Source organism: Anser anser, assembly GCF_964211835.1.
Source record: "Anser anser genome assembly, chromosome: 8".
NCBI classification, from domain to species: domain Eukaryota; kingdom Metazoa; phylum Chordata; class Aves; order Anseriformes; family Anatidae; genus Anser; species Anser anser.
This window is the reverse complement of record NC_139728.1, coordinates 12,155,541-12,177,094: the sequence shown is the minus strand read 5'-3', so window position 1 is coordinate 12,177,094 and position 21,554 is coordinate 12,155,541. Positions and strand designations below refer to the sequence as shown.

Here is a 21,554-nt window from a genome sequence, read left to right as displayed (position 1 = left end):
GACGTTCAACAACCCCCCCTCCCCCCCCCCATATGAGGGAAGGAAGAGAGTAATGGAGGGAGGAGAGGAAAGGAAAATTGCACTTGAAGTGTTCTGCAGCTCTTTGGTAAGAGCATGAGACAAGGACATGGGAAAAGGAGGGAGATTCTTTTTTGTGCTGAAGTGATTCCTCACCGTCGTGCACTTGTCTGCGTGAGAGGACAGGTGTCACTGTGATGGTCAGTTAAGGGGCACGGTGTAGGTGTGAGGCAGGTGAGCGAGGGGGACCTGAGGACTAGCCTTACGCTCAGTTACTCTAAAAGCAAGTGTGCTCTAAAAAGCAGGAGGTATGACTGCTCCCAGCAGCTCTTCCCTGTGCAAACCACAGAGGCAAAACATGATCCTCCTCCAAAGCTGGAACTTACTTGGGAGCAAGGAATATTCTCTTAAGAAGGCTGAGCTTTGTATCTCAGAGCTAAAGGCAAGTGAAGCACCTTATTAGCAGTTTCTGAGGTGGCATTTACTTTTCCCTCCTAAGTATGGGCCCTCTCCTTCACTCGGAAGAGCAGTCACTGGCAGCTGCTAGAAGAGCTATGTGGAAAGTCAGTATTTCCAAACAGCCACGGGATGGCATCCTCTCTTCGTGCTAGTTAGGAGAACGTGTCCCGTATCCAGCTGGCCTCCATGGAAAGACTTTTTTGGGGTTAACCACTCTATTACAGCTTTAGAAGCTCAGACTGCTCCAATAATGCAATTTCTTTGCCTGCAGGAGCTGGCTGGTCTGCTCTGAAGGCTTGGGCTGCTTGGGGTAGTCCCATAAAAATTTCACATCCTCTTATTGCCCTTGTTTTGGGGCTATATCCAGCCCTACAGTTGTTGTGCCTTAGGGCCAGAACAGCTTCTCAAAGCTTCTGCCTTGCAAATTTTGTGGACAGTGAGGTCTGCGGTGTGCCCAGGGCAGAACTTCAGTCCCAGAAGGATGTGCTGCCTGGGCATCACTGGTTTGATGGGGACTGTGCTGTTGATGGCCATGCCAGGACCCATCTGCTGTGTTACGTCGGGCTCAGCACAGCCACTGCTGCTGTTGGCGCTTGGAGGACTGGACTCTGCACAACGCAGCTGTGCGGAGGAGGTGGAATCCTCACCCACCTCCCCAGGTGTCCCCCCCGCTTCCCATAGGTGCTGTGCTCTGAACAGCGTAACTCGGCATTCACTGGGCTACGGGGAGAGAAGGCAGGAGTGTCTCACTGCACCGGGCGCTTGCTTAGCAAGCAGCCATGCTGCTCTTGGTCATTGCTTCAGCCTCTGTTGGCTGAAGAAATAGCAGAATACTCAATGAGAATCCAATTCTCCCCTCCTAGTGGTGTTTCAGGAGCGTGTGGGGCAGTTTTGGCACTCCCTCAATCAATCCCTGGACTGCTCCAGTTTAAGGGACGATCAACTTGACCCCCTCGCCTCCCCCTTCTCGCCCTGCCCCTGGGGACAGATTTTATTTTTGTTTGTTTTCCTGGAGGGGGAGCACAGTGCAGCCGCCCACCGCACCATTTGGGGAAGCTCTGGTCCTGCTGCATGCCTGGCGCAGACAGCTGCGAGAAGCTGCAGACACCGTGAAATACTTGTCTGATGAAAATCAGCTGGGGTTCACTCTGTGCTGCAGACCCTCCACAAGGGAAAAAAAAAACAACCCTCTCTGCAGCCCAAAATGCTGCTTTTCTTCTTCCTGCTACTTTTTGCCCTTGGGGAGAGAAGCTCGACTGCGTTCATTAACAAGGCGAGGCCGCTAAACTTGATTAAGCTAAGCTGTTTCTTTAAGAAAACATCTCCGAGCTGCACAGCTGGCTGCAGACAGGAAGGCACAGAGCCTCTGACCACTGAGCTCTCCCACTGTCTTATCTAGGGCCAGGGCACAGATACAAGAAAAATTTCCCCGTGAAAGTAAACATGACTGAGAGCTAGAGATACGGCATTTGATTGCGGTTTTGGAGTAATTTATTTTTGTAAAAAAAAAAAAAAGGCAAAAAAAGAAGTTTATTTTCCCCTGTTGCATGGACTCTGGGAAAATAAGAGGTCTATGCTGAAATGAAGTTGCAGGGAGGCAGTGCAGAGGTGGCTGCGGCGCAGGGCCCACGTGGCGGCGTTTCCGTACCATGCTGCTCTCGCCTCCTCGCCAGGGTGGGTGCTGTGGGGTCGCCCCGCAGCCGGTTCTCAGTCTGGCCGAAACTGGGGAGAAGTACCTGACCAGGGGACGGATGTTTCTCTCTGGGATTAGGTGTGGCAAAGCCTCATTCTTCCACCATTATATGTTGCTTCCTGTTTTGGAGGAGGAGGGAGTTGCTTATTTCAATGGTCACAAAGTAAAGTGGGAAATAAGGCACATATGGGGGCAATTTAAGCCCTGCGTGAGGAGGAGCCTGGCCTCAAGGCTGTCACCAACGCAGCCAGACGGAGCCAAGCCCCGTGATGTGACATTAGCGTCACCGCCCTGGTGGAGGCGGACAAACTGGGGCTGGGTGACACAAGTGACCGCTGGGAGCTGGGAAAATGGCACTGCCTTTCCTCAGGCTGGATGTGGCCGTGTCCAGCAGCTCCATCCAGGCTTGTCCTTGTGGGTTTGGCTTCTCATCCCCAGATGTCTGGCTCTGGCTGGCAGCTCCAGTCTGCACCAGGGGCTTTAAAAAGTGGAAAAAAGCAGGAGGATGCAGGGCAAAAAATGGATGTGACGCAGCCTCTGATCACACCTGTGCATCCCTCGCTGGCAAAGCAAACTGGGGGAGACACAGCCTGGTGGGATGCAGAGCAGGGGGGCAGAGGAGACCCCCCCCAGCTCCTCAGGAGGTAGGTGTGGGGGGAGCAGAGGGTTAAAACCTGAGCAGGGCTGAGAGTTGGGTGTGGGCTGGTAGCTGCTGAGGCCGGCCGAGCTGTCGCTTGTCCAAGGGAGGTGACGGAGAGACGAGGATGATGGGGATGGAGAGGGAAACGGGTGCGGGATCCAGCTGGGTTGGAAGGACAGGATGTACCCTCCAGCACATCCCAAATCCCAGACGCAGCTGTCTCAACAGCCATGCAGCAGCTGGGAGAGCTGCCTGCCCGGCCCCAGCTGGCAGCGGCATGTGCTGGTGGGTCTACGCGTGTCCCCAGTGCATGGCGCAGGGTGAGAGGAGGGCTGAGTGTGCCAGGCAAGTATCTCTGCTGCTCTGATACCGATTCAGTGTGCCTAGCCCCCTGACAGAGGGGGCCTCTGGTCCTGCTCTTTAGTAGTCATTCAATAAATAACACTAATGCCCGTAGCTAAACTGTTACGCAGCCTCAGGTTGCGTCTCTGCTCTTGCAGGAGCATAGAGGTGATGCAGCCTTTGCTGCAGCACGGTGGGCTCTTCAAGGCAAGTCTGCACAAAACAGTCTTTCAAGGAACATTTTTGAAGTGCTGGTGCAAAAGGGCTGGTCTTGCAGCCTCCTCGCTCCTTCCCGCCTCTAGGCTGGGTGGTAGCACGGACTTCTGCTTTGCTGCCTTAACTTGGGTCCTGAGGTCTCTGAGGTTGGGCTGAGTGCATCTCGCGATGCTCTTATTGCCTTTGGTTTGGGGGCCGGAGGGGATGGGACGCTTTTGCACTGTGCTGTAATGCTGCACTCGGCTTGCTTTGCGACTCCAAGATGAGGGGATGCACAGCCCGGTGGTGGGTCACCCCCCGGTGCTTGGTGGGACCGGTGTCCGCACACACGTGTGTCCTTCACTGGGGTTTTGACTTTTGGGCACACTGCTGTAGTGCAGGACACAAACCTGCATCCAACTGCCTTGCTCTGTGCTGGCCCTTCGTTGCTGGGCTCTGTCTCTTCTCAAAGTCACTGTGAAATGGCAGCAGTTCTGGCATCTCCTTGCCCCTCATAGTGCGCAGCTGGAAGGACCGGCAGCATCTGAGGGGACAGCCTGTGTGTCCTCTCGTCCGCTAGATGGGCAAGGATGGCCTCTTGTCCAGCAAGAGCAGCTTGGGCTGAGCTGAGATCCACAGGTCCTCTTCATCCTTCTTCTTCTTCTTCTTCTTCTTCTTCTTGTTCTTCTCGGCGTGTGGCTGCCCGGTGTTGCTGGGGCTGCCTTTCCTCCTACTCCGCCGCCGCCGCCAGCTGGAGAAGCAGCAGTGGCAGCAGATGAAAATGGACGCGATGAGGACGACGAAGGGCAGGCCCATCAGCACCACGAGGCAGACAGTGTTGAAGACTCCCTCCTTGTGCTTGGTGCGGATGAGTTCCAAGATGGAATTAAAGAAAGAGCTGATCTTCTGCTCCATGTTGGCTCCTAGGCAGCAGGCTCCCTCCGCTTTAAGGCCCCTTGGGATACGTTTGGAGCTATTGGGCTTCACAAGTAGCTCTGGATGGTGCCTGCAGAGACAAGAAATCACACAGGTCAGGTGCCTGCGCCCTTGGCATTTTTTTCGTTGGAGCTGCCAGCACGGCCAAAGCCTCTGCGGGGTGAGAGGTCTGCAGCCACAGAGGGGTCCGGCCAAGCGTCACTCCAGGGAGGAGCACTCGGTAGGTGAGAGCCTGCTGAACCTGAGCAGATCACCCGTGGAGTGGTGTGAGGCCCCAGTCCCTAGAGAGCAGCCTTACACCCAATTCCACCTCTGTGTGAGCAGGGGCTGTCTGCAGGAGTGGGATGAGCCTTGGCCCGGGATAGAGGAGCCTCTGTGACTCACCTGGGAATTTCTCCAAGGCTTGGGCAGGGCTGAGGAGCATTTTTGCGGCATGACGCGAGGTTTTCCTATCCCCTGGGGAGGGAAAGGTGCTGTTGAGCCCCAGGTTTTTGGGGAAACCCTCCTGCAGGCAACCCGCCATGGAGGCAGGCAGCGGTAAGGGAGCTGCTGCCTCCACTCCCAGCTTCCTTCTGCTCCTGCCTTAGGGCCAGACAAAGCTCCTCTGGGGGATTTGAGCCCTGAATTTGAAGTTTTGGGGTCACTGAATTATGGACTGTGCAGACAGAGAACCAGCAGGAGCAACATCAGGCTCTGATACCATGTTTCACCCTTGCTCCATGTTTTACATCGGTGTCTCTACCTTTGCTTTGCCAGCCTTTGGTATTCAATCCCTACAGCCTCTCCAGGGAATACTGAAATCCCTGTGTGCACCAAAGGGGAAGCTGAGGCACAGTAAAAGGAAAACCACGCCTTTCACAGGGCCACAACTCAGCTGTACAGCCTGAACCCCCGTGATGTCCCGGAGGAGCTGCTTGCCATCACCAGCAGCCGGACCGAGGGTGAAGCAGAGACATTTTGAGCAGAGCCAACAGCCAGGGGTGTCCGGGCTCCGCTCAGATGACCACCCCATCTCCAGGTCTCTGGCTGCTCCTGCAGAGACTACGCTCCTCCAGGGAGGGACACGAACAGCCCCGGGCTGCTTTTGCTTGAAGCTTTCGTGACTGCGGTGCCCCCGTTCCCCGCTCTGAATCGCGTTTATCGCTGTTACAGCACCTGCTGCCTCGAGGATGCTTGTGAACCGCACTGTGGGTTTCCGCTGCACTTCGCCATGCACATCCTCCTGCCTAGCCTTACAGTCACAAACTCTCCTAATGACCAGAAAAGCTACCCGGTCTGAAAAAGAAACCAAAAGAGCCCCACCCAGCCCTAAACATAGCCCTTGTGACACCCCCAGAGGAAGCGGGGCTCTCCAGCAGGGGCGGTATCTGGGCAGGCGGGCTCCAAATGGCAGCACTGAAGGGAAAATCCTGCCTTTGGAAGCGCAGCATCTTCCGCTTCCTGCACGCTCAAAGGGAAATTAAAAAAAGGGTTTGTTCCCGGGGGGAGGTACAGGATGGTCCCCGGGTGCCCATTGCTGCTTCTGCTACCCCCAGGTTCTGCACGGGGGGAACATAGACTGCAGCTTCTTTCAGATGCTCGGTGTCCCAGATTGCCTCCTCTCGGAGGCCTTTTTTAGTAGAGATGTCATAAAGGTTAAATGGCAACACAAATAAACAGAGCAGCTTTCCCTCGGCCTGAACCATCTGCAGGTCTGCCATTTATCCATAAATACCCTGGCGGTTTGTTATCCAGGCAGGAACGTTGGCTCCTATGGTACACTTAACTCCAAAAAGCAAACAAACAAACAAAACAACACAAAACCAACAACTGCCTTAGTTTCAGACAAAACAGGATGTACAGTTTTATTCCTGCACTGAGCTGCTTCGTGTTTACTGCCTCCAAACTTCAGAGGAGGGAAGGAGGGCTGGGACTTCCTTTTAAGCTCATAATTAATTGTTTGCAGTTTAAAAAAAAAAAAAAAAAAGAAAAGCAGAGCCCTTTGAAATGTTTCCACTTGAAAATGGATCTGAATGTGCTGAAAAAAAGCCCTGACTGGTTGTTTTTGGGACGTGCCTGGCCCGGAGGGACCTTCCTGGCTGAGGCACGCAGGGAAGCTGCGGAGCAGCGGGTCCCAACCCAAGCCCACCGATGTGGGGTAACGGCACCGGGGGCTCCGGCGCAGCGACCTGGCAGCGTCCCTCCGAGGGGCAGGCGGTGGCCCTGGCACTGCCCTGCGCCGAAACCACAGCCCCGGCCACCTTCTAGCACGGCTCCGCAGCTGGTTTATAAACGCCTTTTCTTTTCGGTGTGCGCGTCGCCTTTTGTTTTGCGGATGAAGAGATGTCTATGCGCTAAAGAAAGGGGTTCTTCAGTTTTAAAGAACAGAGGGGAGGCGAGAGCAGGAAAACTGGTGCCTTTTGAGCCTGTGAGCGCAAGGGGTTAGCTGAGGCCACTCATTGCTAGCTCAAAGACTGCCTCAGTGCAGCCTCACCGTTTCGGAAAATTTCATGGTGTCGCTCAGTTTGGTGAAGCCACAGCATCTCCCTCAAAGAGAGAGGATGGAGAGGGAGAGCTGCATCCATGCTATGGCTCGTGATGGGCCTGAACTCAGAGCCCACGGAGTTGATGGCGGGAGCTTGGCTGTTTTTCTGGGTTGAGGTATGGGACCAAAAATTGGGCCAGGGAGGCGCTCGGGGACAGGGCAGTGTCTTTGGGAGGGCTGCTCAATGCCCTGCTAAATGAGCTCTTTGTTTTTGGGTAGCCAGCACTGGCAGCACGTCAGGGGAAAGCTGACACGGTAACTCACTCGGGAAATCCTGCGGCGGGGACGTGGGGCTGGGGCTGCTCTCCGCGCCTCTTGTGTAAGGTTTTATTGAACGTGGGTGCCCAACGTCGGCTCTTTTAACTGGCATCGGCTGGAAGCGAGCCGATTTTCAAGGGCGGGGAGCATCTCCTGCGTTACGGGCGGCCGTGGGTGGAAAACAAGCGCAAACTGGGGCCAACCGCGCTCCCGGTTGGGCTGGGGAGGCAAAGGAACCAAAACACGGAGTTGCCTTGGCAATGCCAGCCCGCCCATGCCTGAGACAGGGCGACCGCAGCGCTGGGGCCGGAGGTGAAGATTGCAGGGAAGCTGCAGCTCCCTGCAGAGCGGGGCTGGGACCTGCTCCATGCCCGGCCCGTGCGGACTTCTCCCTCGGGGCCCGCTGACACAGCCGGCACAGGGGCGGCAAGGCACGCTCGAAGGGAGGACGTCCACTTTCCCCTTTGCACCTGCAGGCTTGAAGGGAACCCGGGTGAAATCTGACACTGAGGGCCAGCAGTTCCCTTCCTCAGCTGTGCCTGCACGCTGCCCTGCTGGAAGCGAGGAATAACACCAGCCTGGCCAGCCGGCATCCCGAACCCACCGCAGGCTCGGGAGATGTTCCTCAGATGGTAAAAAAAAAAAACCAAACGCACACCGAAAGCCACCACCCAAACCCAACTCCAAGCGAGGCTTCGCCTTTCTCCCCTGCCACCCTTCCAGCCCGAAGCGGTGCAGGCGCTTCCACCCCCAGCACCAAAAATCCCGCTGCGGGCGCTGGATAACAGGCGCAAGGCGAAACTCTTCCGCAGGCTCGGCCCCAGCGCTGCTGCCTCGTCTCCGCGCTCCCCACCCCATCCCACCCCATCGGCACGGCCACCCGAAGCCCCCCGGCGCTGTCAGGGCTCCCGCAGCGCTCCCCCGGGCTCAGCCCACGACCACCACCCCTCAGCCCCTGCCTGCCCCCGACCTGCGCTCCGAGGCCTTCCTCCGTCTGCCCCGCGTCCTCGGCCAGGTGCTCGCCCAAGCTCCGCCGGGGAGGCGACGACCGCGGGGCCCCCCCCGTCCCTTCCCTTCCCTCCGCCCTCACCCGGCCCGGCGCGGGGAGGGAACGGGCGCCCGGCCCCGCTGCCTCCGCCCCCGGCCGGCCCCCCCCGGCCCCCCCCGGCCCCGGGCCCGCCCCGCCCGGGGCCTGCCCGCACCCCGCGGCCCCTGACGGGACGGGGGGCGCCGAGCGGAGCCCCCACGGGAAGGCCGGGGGGTGCCCCGAGAGGGGCTTCGGGGGGCTCCACAACTTTATTTATTTATGGTTGACCAAAGCCAGCCCCTCGGCCAGGTCCTGGGGGACCAACGTGGCTGGGGGGGCTCTGTGGGGAAACATCCCCGGCATCGCCCTCAGCGCCCGCGCCTCTCACGGTGCCAGCTCTCGTCAAGGGGCACCGCCGCAATGGCGTCGGGTTGGCGTGGGAGGCTTCGCGCCGCCGCCCGCGTTTTGGGGGCTTGGAGCCCGCCACCTGCTCCTCTCACCCGTCCGCCACACTTCCCCGCAGGCCGTGGGGCCGCCCTGGCTCCGCCGGTGCGTGTGCTGGGCGATGGCAGCGGGGGCAACGCGAGCGGTGCCCCTGGGCAGGAGGTGCCCAGCGTGCCTGGGCACTGCGGGACGCCTTCGCTGTTTTTCAGAAGCGGCACCGAGTACGAGGAAGCCGTGACTCAGAGGCCGATGAATCATTCCCACGCCGGATTTACGTTGCTTTTTTTTTTTTTCCTCCTGGCCCTCCAGCTCAGGCTGAGGAACCTGTGGAGACTTTAGTGGGAGTTTTGGTCCTTTTAAAGTTGGAACAAGACCTAAAAGTTTGGGAAACGCTGAAGCGCCGCTGGCTGGCAGAGAAAACAGCGCCAGTAGTGCATTGGTGCTCCAGGCATGAGCCTACGCATCCCATAGGACCCACGGGAGCTTACAGCAAATAGCCTATTTTTACCCAAAGCATGCAATCCCCCAGGACTTTGTGTTTTGAACCCAAATCAAGGGCAAAAACATGGCTGGAAAGATACAGCCCACAGCGGAGAGCCCTTCTTGCCCCAGCCCCTAGCCGACATCAACAGGCACGCATTTGCTGCAGCAATGCTTTTCAGGCAAATGTTTACTACATTCAGTTGGAATTGTTAAGTGATGTTAATTCCTCCTTGCTCAGGTTTCCCAGCAAACCCACCGCTTGCTGCAAGCTTTTCCCCGTGCGAGGTGTTGCAGCCTTGCAGCCTCACCCCCAAATTCCCCGATTCTGCCTCCCCAGCAGCACAGACAGGAGCGGCCGCAGGCATGGGCACACCTTCCCCTCGGCTCTCTGTTTGCACACACTGGCCCAGCTTAAAGTAAGCAATGGAAAACTCTGCTCCCAGGGAAACATTCCTTTCATTTTTCCCCGATGCTTCTGCCTTTTCCTTTCCCCTACCCCCTCCCAGCTATTAAAAAAAAAAAAAAAAAAAGAAAGAAAGAACAAAAAAAAGAAAAAGGGAGGCTGCAGCTTAAACACCAAAAATAAAGCATGCCCAGTCACTCGCTGGATAAAAATAGCAGCCCTTGGTATTTATTTGAACAGCAGCAGTCGCCTTTCCGGCTTTGGAGCAAAACCTGAGAGGCGGGAGGAGGATGGGGTGGGCGATGCTTTGGGGGAGAGGGTGAGCATGGAGCAGTGCCGTGGCTGGCATCATGGGGTTTGGGGTCTGGGGGGCTCAGTGGCAGCCTTTCCTCTCCCAGTGTTTGCTCTGCAATTTGTTATGTAAGTGGGAATGGGGATCCCAGTGCCCGTTGCCTCCCAAGGCTATTTTTTTATGGGGGGGAGGGGTGTCAACCACCTGCGTGGGAACAAGCGATGCCAGGACGCAGCCTCGGTGCCCACAGGGTTTTCCTGCCCCAGGGTCTGTATCCTATCCCGCTTCTCTCCATCGGGATTGCTCGCTGCAAGGCGGCCTCCCGGGGGTTAACGGCTGTGAGTGGAGGTGCCGGTTGGGTTGGTTGGATTTCTTTCTCTTTATTATTATTATTACTTTTTAATCTCATGCTGCTCTGAACACCTGGTTTCTGCCTGATGCTGAGAGCTGCCAAAATTCCCTTTTAGGCAAAAACATGTTCGTGTTTGTGGGAGCAGGGTCGCAGCTGGCTCCCCCCTCCCAGCTGTGCTCTTTCCCTCAGCTGAGCGGTGCCCTTGGGCCCCCTGGGTGCAGCACCCCCAAACCTGAGCCCAGGGGAGCAGTAAGAGCTGGGCGAGGTGAGGGCCATTTCTTCAATGATAAGCAGCTGCCTAATTAAAAATAAATAAATAAAAATTTACTTTCCCTTCCACTCCTGCCGGTTGCAAGTCGTTTCTGTGGGACATGCCACTTGCTGATGCCTCTGGGGAGCTGATGCTCAGCTCTGGTGGGGCTGGACTACTCTGCCTGGTGGCACCGGCCCCACGAGGGGCTTGGACCACCTCAGATGGGACTTCCCAGATGTGGCTCGTGTCCCACAGCTCTTGGCCACCTGGGGAATTTGGCTGCCAGAGATGAAATCTAACCCGAAACTTCCCTGCTCCAGGAGCAGCAGACCAGGATTTGGGGTGTTTGGGGTGTTTTGCAGGGGGGTCCCCGTGTGCTGCAGACCCCTGGCTGCCAGTGCCGGTTGGTGGCACTGCCCCGAGCTCCCCCTGCTCACACAGGCTCTGCAGGGAGGATGCAGCTGGGTGCCGGGGGAAACGAAAGCGAGATGCAAATTGTGGGAGGTGAAAGAGGCAAAACATGCCTGAGGCCTTCCTCTTGCAGCAGCTTTACCTCTTCTTGCCCCCCCCCAGGAGGGTGCTGGAGCCGGTGAGCAGGGGCAGTGCTGGGTCACGGGTGAGGAACCGATACAAGACGGCGAGTGGGCAGACGCTGGCTGCTTTCGGCATGACTTGGGTGCCCTGGGGACGTGGGAGCAGGAGGGTGGCCCAAGGCCTGTCCCCAGCGGCAGGGGGACGTGGGATGCTGGCGCTCCTCCATCCTGCCATGCCACTCCTCATGCCGCGGTGCCCGTTCCTCCCCCCCACCCCCAGTTTCCATCATCTGCTCGTCAAATCACTAATGATGGGATTTCTCACCTTATCCCTCCTTCTCTCACTTTGAGGAGGGATTTTCTTGTAAAGCTGCTTTCTTTTCTCCCCCCTCAACATCCTCTTTCGTTGTGATGTCGCCAAGGCTGGGGACAGCATGGGGACAAGGGGTTGTTGTGGACACTAGAGATGGCTTCTGCATCCCTCGCTCTGGGCACGGGGACGAGGTGAAGGGCAGAGAAAGGAGGATGGTGGGGTGGCTTCAGGAGAGGAGGTAGCAGGTGGAGCGGGTTAATGCTGCAGCTGTTCAGGCTCTGGGTTTGGGACTGGTGTCTGCCAGCCTGGTCGGGGACCTTTGTCCATGCTCCTGATGTTTGCTGGTGGGACAAAGTTCCCGAGCATCGCTCATGCAAGAAGGGGACTTTGGTAAGAGGGCTCTGATGAAACGTTTCAGGACAAAGTGCAGACAGCAGGGCTGGTGGCTGGGTGCTCTGTTCGGGCTGGAAGAGCCCCGGGGGAGTGTGGCTGCCATGCACAGCCCAGGAGGGAGGCGAGAGATGTGAAATGGCACCGCACAACCTCACCTCGTTCAGTGCTGGATGGGGGCTCTGGTGGGGCTGCCATCCAGCTCACTCATCTCTGAAAGGCTTTGTGGGCCTTGCCCGGTGCAAATCAGAGCCCTTCTGGCCCTGGTCCTGCACTGGGCCATTGCCAGAGCAGCACACAGGGGACGTTGAATGCAGGCAGCGCTCGGCCGGGGCTGTGCTCCTGCTCCCGGCAGCAGGGGGGCTGTGGCCGTGCCCCATGCGCAGCGGTTCCTTTTTTTTCTCTCAAATTGGAGCGAGAAACAGAAGTTTAGTAACCACCACTAAGCAAATTCCCCTGGTTTTGTCTCTCCAAAATTAAATTTCACAAATATAGTAGCAGTCTGGTGGAAGGGCTTCTTTCAGGCTTTCTCGTCCTGGCTGGCGGCACAGTGAGTGTGGATATTCAGGAGGAGGAGATCTAAATAAAGCCTCTGTGCGAAACGAAGGGAAACTTCCCATGCTCTCTGAAATTCAGACTTGTCCCGGAGATTTTGCTAAATCAAGGTTTTATTCTTTCCCAGGAGCATGTTCTGCTGGTGGCAGGAGTCTGCCTTGCAATTCGGCTTTTGAGGGGTTCCTTCGTGCCGGGGACAGATTTGTGTTTAAATCAGGAGGGGGCTTTAACCGAAGGTGTCAGGGTCTCCAGCTCCGCTCCCGAGCACTGGCACTGGGGGGTTGGTTTCCCTAGCTGTGAACTGCAGAGCTGAAGGCCCCTGGGAGCAGCTGAGTTTGTGAACAGAAACTGAGGCCAAGGAGCAGCTCTGCCCCCGGCTTGCTCCTGCTGTTCCTGGAGCCTAAGGACCAGCCCCCCTGACCCGACTGTGGGGTCTCTTTGTTCTTCTGAATGGGGTGCGGGGGTAACTTGGTCCGGAGGAGACCTCAGAGGCTCAGGTCCCTGATGCCCTAAGCAGACAGGGTTGCTCAGGGCTTTCTCCTTTCCTGAGAACCTCCAAGGATGGAGATTGCCCAGCCCCTCTGTGCTGGACTGTCCCCAAAATTCCTCCTTTTTTTTTTTTTTTTTAATTTTAATTTTTATTTTTAACCCAGTTGCTGTGCCCTTTGTATTCCTCCTTCATGTTTCTTCGCACACTTGGCAAGCGCGAAGACCACGATCTCCCAGCCTGGAAGAACCTCGTGGCACAAACCCGTGGCATCCACGGCCAAGCTGTTGGGGCACAAAAAAGCAGGGGGGCCCTGGGCAGGTCCTGGGGACGCGAGTCCCTGGTGGGAGAACAGGGTCAGGGTTTGGTGCCTCCTCCCATGGGGTGGGTGGGGGTTAGGGGCAGAGGACACGGACAGGCGGGGACACGGAGAGGCACACAGCTCGCTCCTTCGGTATCTTTTATTAATGTATAGAAAATGCATTAAAAAAAGGAACTATACATAGCCTAAGAGCGGTCAGGACTAAAAATACTAGTTAACAATGGTTAACAAGCGTCGATCCCATTCTCCCAGCTACGTTTTCATTATGGGGTGGGGAGGGTTGTTTAATATATTATTTATTTATTTACTTTATGCATTTATCTGCTTTCATCTTCTCCCTCATTTAGCTGCATTGGTCTGTGTTTTAGTTCATTAGAATCTGTCCAAGGGATTTCATTGCCTCCATTCTTCCTTCTTATCTGCGTATGTTTGTTTTTATTTGTTTATTTATTTGTTTTGGATTTTTGAAGCAATCAGCACTATCGCAGTGTAATGCCTGCACGCAGGGGACTGCTTTCTGTTGGGCTGGTTCTGTTCAAGTGCCACCGTCCTTCTGAGAAGCTGCTGGCACCCGCAGCGCTTTGGGCTCACACCCCCAGGCTGGGTGCCAAGGGGGCCTGGAGGAAAGCATTTCCCCAGGGACGAGCCTTTTCCCCCTGTATCCCCAGACCTCTCCCCTACAAGGGGCAGGGAGATGCCACCGTCCCCACTCGGGCACCAGCTGGTATAGGGAGGGGGGGGAAGGTGGCCCTAGGGGGTGCAACCCATGCGTGGGGGGCTTGGTTGGGTGCTTGGTGGGGCTGGGCTTGGCCCCGGGACAGAGCCTTTGGTCAACGGGTGTAAGGATTAAAGTTTTTTGGGGGGGATGAGAACTCTTTGCTGGCAGTGTCTGAGAGGGTCAAGGCTCACGGGCACTGCTGGGGGTGTGCGGCCACCCCAGGATTGGGAGCTTTGGCTCCTGCTGAACTCCGTCAGGGTGCCCTAAGCTCTGCTTCATGTGGGGTGAATATCCCTTTGGGAAGGAGGTGAGAGTACGTTTAGGCTCATACTGCACTTTGAGATGCCCACGGTGAAGGAATACAAAGAGAAGGAGCAGAGGCAAAGGCTTCTCCCCAGTCTTTGTGTGGCGCTGACGCTCCTCCAGCATCCTTCTGCCAAAGCCCAGGTATTTTCAGGGAGGCCTCTTCACTAAATTATCCATCTCTGAACACTGTCTTGAGGATCACTTTACTGAAAGCAGCTTTTCCTTTCAGGCCTTTTTTTCTTTGGTTATGTTTTAAAGCAGCGCATGGTTGAAAGATGGGATTCAGGTCAGCTGGGAATGGAAATGGAGGGAAAAAAACATTGGGCAAGAGATGAGAAAGCTCCTTGGCATTTCCTTCTGGGGTTTCGGGCTTAGAAGTGAGATGTGGCTTTGCAAGGCTGGGAGTTCCTGTGGGTCTTCTGCTGGGTGATGGACCTGAGATGACTCTGCGGGACCGGTGTGGGTTGGGTAGGGGCTTCGGGTTCCTTCTGGGGTCTGGGACAAGCCTGAGCCATACAAACTGGTTGGGCAGAGCCCGGAGATGGGCCACGTGCTGGAGCGACGTTCTCTTGAGATGAACACTGTGCGGGATCCAGCCTTCATTCCTGGGAATGTCAGGCCTGAGCCACCCTGATGAGGGACAGGGCCAAAGTTGCTGTATTTGGAGAATGAATTCCGAAAAAAGGGCTTGCCCTTTTCTGGGTGATGGAGGATAAAGAGAGACTGTACTTAGTCACCTGGCCACTCTGTAGCATCACCATTAGGCACAAGTTTGCTTGAAGCCACCGGCAGGAGCTTTGTCCAAAAAAAAACCATCATGAGATGATGAAAAATAAATTTCTGAAAAACTGCATCTTGTCTATGAACAATGCGAACGAGGGGCAACGGCCCAGGGGATCTGGTCATCGCTGCTGATCATTTGCCTGGGCGTGGGTTAGGTTGTCACCAGGAGAACAAAACCACAACTTGTAAATATCTTTCCTTTCCAAAGATTTTAGCAACTTCAGCGTTGCTTCACCAAACTAATGGAAAGGCAGCACCCTGCTGCCGTGTGTGAGACAAGGGATGCAACAACAGCAGCGCCCGGGCAAAGGGTACCTGAACCATCAGGACAGCAGTGGAGAGAAGCCAAGCAGGCAAGAGCAGAGGAAGAATCAGGAAGGAGCCAGGGTTTCGCACTGGTGAGGGCCCCTTTGTTATCCTCAAAGAACCAGTTTGGTTTACAATAACACTGGAAGGTTGAATATTATCTCCAAGGGCGTCCGTCAGATCCGGCGATGGAGTGGTGTCAGCCGGGCTCTTCATCCCAGCCACGGGACTTATAAGAGGGATGACAGATGTAAGCAGGGAGGGCGGGACACATGTCAGGAAACCTGATTAAAGAATAATCAGCCTCTTTGAGAATCTTCTTTTGAGCCTCCTGGAAAAGCAAGGCATGTTTTGATTTTCTCTTTGCTTTGTGCTTATGAAAACAGGTTTCTTGCCTTCCCCTTGATAGCAAATGCTGAGTTCCCAATTTCCCACTGATGTCTCTTCATTTCACCTGGGTGCATCAGCAAACAGTGCCGTCTGAGACAGGAGATGAATGCCATCCTCTGTAAGTCTGTGTTCCTGGTTATAACCACCACACGACAGTGCTTTTGTTAGGGCACTTCTTACCTACCAAAGCTCGGTGGTGGGGAAAAATGTTACCATGCTGGTCAAGTAGGAGGCTTCTTCACCTTTATTCAGCTCTACCTGCTGCCGCCTGTTGGCTTTTTGGCTCCTAAAATGGGGTGGGCTGCTCAGGAGGCGTGAGATACTGCCATTAGTGACACTGCCTGTGTCCTGTGGCAGATCCCATCCTCTTGCTCAGCTGACTGCCCCACCTGGTGCCTGATTTAATGCTGATGGGAAGGAAGAAGAGATGCCTCATTTCTGTGTGAGCTGCAACATCTTCCCTGTGGTCAGATGGCAGGTTGTAAGCTGATGGGCCGAAGGTCTAAACCCTGTGTCCGATCCCGACCTGAGGCTTGGCTGAGCTTGTGTGTCGCTGCACAGCATGCACAAAGAGGCTGCGTTTCCTGCTGGAGGCCTTTCTTCAGCTCCACATCAGCGGTGAGTAACGTCAGCAAACCAAGGAGCATGACCATGAAAGAGACACTGGCCTGAATTATAAGCTACTGCAAAGATGCCTTTATGTTCCCATCTGGAAGATGTTTCTTGAGACAAAGCAGCTTCAGTGTGATCAAATCAAAAAGCAGTGTTTAGCATTTGTAATGCTCCCTTGGCTGTGAATCCAGTGATGAGCTGCATTGTCCTCGGACGTGTGGATGAGTCCCTTCTCCGAGGGACAATGCACAGCATTCACCACAGCCCTCTGCGGAGGAGTGGATCCAGAGCGAGGGACACTTAGTCTATGTGGAGGTGGTGTTGATGACAACAGAGCACAACCAAGGCTACCTGAAGTGTCTGTCTTCCTTAAGATGAGAGAAATTAAGGACGGGGAGAGTGAACACATCTGTCCTTTCATAGGTCTCCAAGTGCTCCAAAGTCTGAACGGACCAAGCCTTCCTTCAAGGAGGAGAAAGAGCTGATCTCCCATTAGAAAGATGGTGATACCAAGGCACTATTTGGGTCCCTCTTGTGATGGCAGCAAAGAGGGATGGTGTAGGAGAGGGAAGGGACTGGGCATTTCCCAGCTTGCATTTATCCTCCTTCAACTGCTGGCATCATTCCCCACTTGCTGGAGGCCCCTGAACGTGGCACCTGGGCTGGGCTGGGGTTGTGCGATCGTTTTTTGGTTGCTGGTCCTTCTCTGCGGCTCTTTGGTTTGCAACCGGTGACCTCTGTGAGTGACAACACCGTGGCATACAGAGACAGCAGAGGAAACGGGCCCTAACGAAACTGCCAGACTGCAAGAATATTTTTTTTCTTCCCAGCATACGAGCTGTGGGCTCTCTGCAGCTCGCCTACGTATGCAGACCTTTGCCAGCCCTCCTGGTGACCCCTGCGATAACCAAAGCTCAGGACGGGATGCCGGGGGGAGAGGTGCCCCCCTGCCTGCTGGGGGAGCTGGAGCCCGTGTGGTGGTGTGGAGCTGGTGGGGTGGCCCTGGCCACCGCTGGGGTGGACGTGGCTGCACCAAGGTCCCTGCAGGGAAGGGTTCTGCCACGAGCCCTGTGGCAAAAGCATCTGACGGGGTATTGCTGGGGTATTGACTTCTCTAAGTCTTTTAACAAAAATATCAAAAATCTGTCGGTCTCTTTCCTTTTGTGTTAAGGGCCAGAGTACTGGGGTAGGGAGACTGGAAATTTGGTATTTCTCTGGGACAGATGCAAAGCAATGAGGTCTTTCCTCTCCCACAGCCCTTGCTTGTGCTGTGGTTCCCTCCAGGACTCGTGAGGGTCAGGTTGCTATCTCAGAGGAGCAGTATTTTTTCCCCCTTTTCATATTATAAAATACAAACAAATGACAGAAAAGGTCAGGTGGTGGGAGAGGGGGTCGGCTGGCTCAGAGCTGTAGGGACCGTCGCTTCCTCCCAGAGATGTTACGGTGGTTGTAAGGTCGCATCTTCATTTCCACGAAGGGGATGGAGAACTCGTGGCCTTTCCAATGGTACCAGTTAATTCCCTGGCAGGAGGAAGAGAGAGGTTCAGGGTAAAGAAAGACCCGTACGTGAAACTAGAGTGGAAGAGGAAGGAAACAAGCTTGACTGCCTAGAGAAGCCAGAAGGAAGAACTTGCTGCAGTGGGAACAAGCCCTTCAGCTGCTGTGGCTTTTCTTGTTTTTTTTTCTCCCACAGCTCAAAGGCTCCTGGTCGGGTTTGATGTATGCATTTTTTAGTGTAACTTAACAGCCTGCCATTGTAAATGACCAGGGCAGCCAAAGTGAGGCATGAAGCCCCAGTGGCTCAAAGGGGGCTCCCCTTGTTCCAGCTACCGTGGAGTCACCCCAGCCATGCTCCTCACCCCCCGCACTGGCCACAGGGCCCCAGCCCCAGCCTGCTCCTGGGCTGGGTCCCACCACGAGGAGTGATGCTGAGGGTTCGCAGCCCAGCTCGGCCCTTACCTGGCTGTGCCGGGCCTCTCCGTACTTGCCATTGAGGTTGGTCCGATGGCAGTTCTTGTACCACCAGGCCCCCTTGTAGGACATGGCACAGTTGGTCACAGCCACGTCGTTGTCCCTGTCCTTGGTGGAGAAGGGGCGGCCCTGGTGGTAGGTGAGGGAGTCCCCTGTGGAAAGAGATGCTGTTAAGGCTGATGGACAAACATGCTTGCTCTTGGCTCGCACACCTCGATGCCCAAGCCATCTGGCCTTTCACAAGGAAACTGGGGTGTTCTGGTATGTGTGGCAGCCTATCGGTCACCAGATCCAACAGCTGAAGGCTGGTGGGGTGGGGTGGGAATGACGTTTACTGGAACTGCCCACAGTCTGAGGTCCTCTGCTGTTGAGTTAGGATCAGTGCAGACCATAGCAAATCCTAGAGCCTATTTGGATTTGGTAGATAATTTGGTAGTAAAACTGGGTCTGGATCTGAATTTCAATGCTTTAGAAATGACCTAACCCCCTGATTTCTTGCTGCCTGCATCTGCTGTGTAACTTCAGGACTTTTTCATCCTCATTCCCTCCAGTTAGCCAAGGAGAAGTTCTCCCAAAGGAGACCAAGCATTTGTCTCTTGAACCAAGATGTTTGGCCTATTTTTCTTCTTCTGGATAAGGGGTGTTTTGGAAGGTGTGTGATGTCTTTCTGCCCAAACCACCTCCTTACTATGGGGAGAGCAGCTCCTTTTGGGGGAGAAAAGAGCACTGCATGAGTGCAGCTGCAGAGGTGGAAGCCCAGAGGGCTATTAAATCCAGGGCTATTTTTCTTCCCAAGCTGTGCACTGAATGCTTTAAGTGAGGTTGACCCACACAGGTGGGCTCATGGAGGCTTGCAGTCACTGGACACTTCTATCCCAGCCAGAGGGGCTGTAGCTGTACCCCTACTCCTCTTCTCAGGGAAGAGACCCCCACGTTCTCCTCCCTTCACCCACCATTTTCTGGTGGGCAAAGCTGCTGTGTCAACCGAGCAAACGGGCGTGACAGTGTCCTTGCAAAACTGGCTATGGTCTGGTCTGTGTGGGACAAACCCATGCAGAGGATTTCAGATTTTTCCATGGCTGTAGGAGGGTGAGAAACACACCCTGTGGCACAGCATCAATGGTGTGCTGAGGAGGCTGTCGAGTGAGGGGATACCTCTGACAATTGACCTGATAATCTGAACAGCAATGGCTCTGATATTTAATATCTGATCCCCGATGGAAAATTCCCTATGTCCTTAGTGTGATTTATCAGCCTGGTTTGTGTGATGAACTGCAGGAAGGCAGAAAGGACTATGGGTTTGCATCTTGCTGCTCCAGAAGAGCAAGCTCTGATGTTGGGATTCCCTTTACAGCTGCAGAGCCACCGGTGGCAGGATTTCCCTACTACAGAGGAGGGGCTGTACCAGAAGTGCCGTTGTAGTCTCCTATTCGGAGCTTGTAGAGGCTCCGGGAGTCGCCAATGGAGAACTTGTCGTAGTAGGCGTACGCCGTGTCCTGACCATCCCTCATGTCTATTCGCAGCTCGTAGCGCCCCTGGGACGTGATCTTGTGTATGTTGTCCAGGCCTGGAGAGACAAGCAGTGAGATGTTGCTGAGGTATGGCACCTGGGTCTACTCTGAGAGCAAACAAAAAAGCTCCGGGCAAATAAACTGCTTCTGGGAGATGAGAGTAAGGAGAGGAGCCAGAGAGCGACTTCTGGCTGAGCCTTTCTCTCTTGAGGCACTGGTGGGGGCTGAGCTCTGTCCTCACTCAAGCTTCAGGTCCCCACGGCTATGAGAGGTGGGCTCAAGTCCCAACTTCAGCTCTCTGCATGCTGCTGAAGCTGGGGGGAGCCCTGCTGCTGCTGGTGTTGCCTACCACCTCGGTCTTTGGCTGAGGTATGAGCCAGAGCGTGGCTATGCTGCAGGGTCAGCTTGTGTTCAGATTGTGGGGGAGACCACTCCATTTCAGAGCCATGCCGGGTCTCCCCTTCCCCCCTTTCCTACTTTAAGTAACTCACTGGCTAAGGCTGGGAGAGGTCCTTGAGATGTTGTCCTCCATCACAACCTCTCAACAAGGGAAAATGCTGGCCCATGAAGAGCCCCATCATGACGCCTCCTCAGCTCCCACGCGGAGCACCCTGGGCACCTTCACAGCGTGCTTTTTGGTCCCGTACCCACGTGTGCCTTCCCAACACGGCACCAGGGAACAAACAAGGGAAGGAAAATGGTCTGGGGGGGAATGCAGGGGAGCAGTGAGAAGAGCTAGCCAGGGCCAGGGAGGAAATTGTGCCAACACAGTGAGCTGGCACCTCGGTGAAAGTCTTACCCAGCCAAAACTCGTCCTCCAGGTTGCCGAAGCCTACACGGTAATCTGCCCATTTCCGGAAGAAATCAGTCAGCCCGTTCTGCCGCCTCTGGAAAACCTGCAGCGGGAGAAAGCCAGGGGAAAGCCCGGTGAGAAGTGGGATGAGCTAGCTGGGCTTTGGGGGACACACAGCCCGGGGAGTGCTCTGCCCTTTCACAGTGCCTTTCAGGAGGGAAAACTGCAATGCCCAGCTGGGGACTGTTAATTGCAGCCATGCAGTTGATTCAAGTGCAGACGGGTAAGCTGAAGACAAGCTAGAAGATGTGGACATTAATGCTATAATGGACCTAGGAGGGAAGATTCAGCTTCAAACTCCCTGCTGTACCCAGGGCACAGTTCCTATGGCTTTCGAGCACATGATTCTGTTTGGCCGGCTCCTATGTGATACCCAAGGGGATACTTTGAAGTAGAGTGAGATGGAGGGAAATTTCTCGGCTTAAAAAAACACACTGTGCAAGAACTCAGCATTTGAGGAAGCACTTTTTTTTTAGTCTTGTTTTGACTGTACATCTAACGGGGTTTTGTGTAATGCATGTGAGCGAGTGTTTGACACGAATAAAATCAAAATGCCAGAGCATTGTTTACCTAGGTTGCCAGTCCATCTAAGTCAAGACAAGCAGTGATTGTGCAATTCAACAGCAAAACAGGCATTTGCCTCTGAAATGCTCCTGTGCAGACCCAATCCGGATGATGCCTGACACCATCATATTGCAGGCAGTGTGAATCATTCCCTATGAAAGCTCCTAGACATTAATTTCATTTCTAAAACAATAAATCAGCTCAGCTTCACTCACAGATTTTGTTCTCTAAAAGCACTGCAAATGTGTCAAATAAATCAAGGGGCATTTCTCCAAGTGTAACTATTATTACTGGAGCGTGGGCCATTCCCCATGGCGTGTGAAATGAAGCGAGCAATATTAAGCCTGCTCTCGTTCCTGCGCGGCATGGTGCTTGGCTTTGCTGGCAGGATGGGGCTTGGCTCCTTTGCGATGGGGACAGTGTGTAGGGGGGCTGCAGGGAGCGATTCTGTCACTGTTCCCATCGAGCTGCAGTCTCTGGGGTGATGCTGGGGCTGCCGTGCTGCTGGAGGTGCTGCCCATTAGGAGAGCTGTGGGAGCAGCTGGGGTTTTGTCATGATGCAGGCAGTATGGGGCCACAGCACCTTCTTGTTCCTCTAGGAACAGCCTGTCTTCCCAGGAA

At 55.0% G+C, this 21,554-nt stretch overlaps 2 protein-coding genes and 1 long non-coding RNA gene across 5 annotated transcripts in view; 1 reads left to right on the top strand and 2 right to left on the bottom strand.

The window, feature by feature from the left end:
- Window positions 1-1,950: 1,950 nt before the first annotated feature.
- Window positions 1,951-8,183, bottom strand: KIAA0040. 2 transcript variants are annotated; one of them, XM_083846011.1, is made up of 3 exons: window positions 8,036-8,173; window positions 4,668-4,739; window positions 1,951-4,353 (listed from the first exon to the last, which is right to left on the bottom strand). In XM_083846011.1, exon 3 carries the CDS (start codon window positions 4,260-4,262, stop codon window positions 3,924-3,926), a length of 339 nt encoding a protein of 112 aa, XP_083702137.1. In that variant the 5' UTR covers window positions 4,263-4,353; window positions 4,668-4,739; window positions 8,036-8,173; the 3' UTR covers window positions 1,951-3,923. The 2 variants fall into 2 exon arrangements, with proteins under 2 accessions (XP_083702137.1, XP_083702136.1); XM_083846010.1 differs by lacking the exon at window positions 4,668-4,739 and having other exon boundaries at window positions 8,036-8,183.
- A 4,861-nt stretch (window positions 8,184-13,044) lies between these two features.
- The window catches only part of TNR (tenascin R), a 64,034-nt gene continuing 55,524 nt past the window's right edge, over window positions 13,045-21,554 (bottom strand). The window contains exons 19-22 of one of the 2 annotated variants that reach the window (XM_083846004.1): window positions 20,316-20,412; window positions 19,411-19,572; window positions 17,994-18,157; window positions 13,045-17,555 (exon numbers count right to left, since the gene is read on the bottom strand). In XM_083846004.1, the coding sequence (XP_083702130.1) occupies window positions 17,436-17,555; window positions 17,994-18,157; window positions 19,411-19,572; window positions 20,316-20,412 (543 nt within the window). In that variant the 3' untranslated portion in view covers window positions 13,045-17,435. Of the gene's footprint in view, window positions 18,158-19,410; window positions 19,573-20,315; window positions 20,413-21,554 lie in introns of both variants that reach the window. The other variant, XM_083846003.1, reaches the window with a different exon arrangement.
- On the top strand, window positions 15,916-20,746 carry LOC310903233. The gene is made up of 3 exons (XR_014587360.1): window positions 15,916-16,040; window positions 19,529-19,603; window positions 20,338-20,746. It is a non-coding gene; the product is annotated as an uncharacterized lncRNA (long non-coding RNA).

Bases quoted from the DNA above. Each gene is read 5' to 3' on its own strand.
- KIAA0040 (XM_083846010.1), bottom strand. From the start codon at position 4,262: ATGGAGCAGAAGATCAGCTCTTTCTTTAATTCCATCTTGGAACTCATC.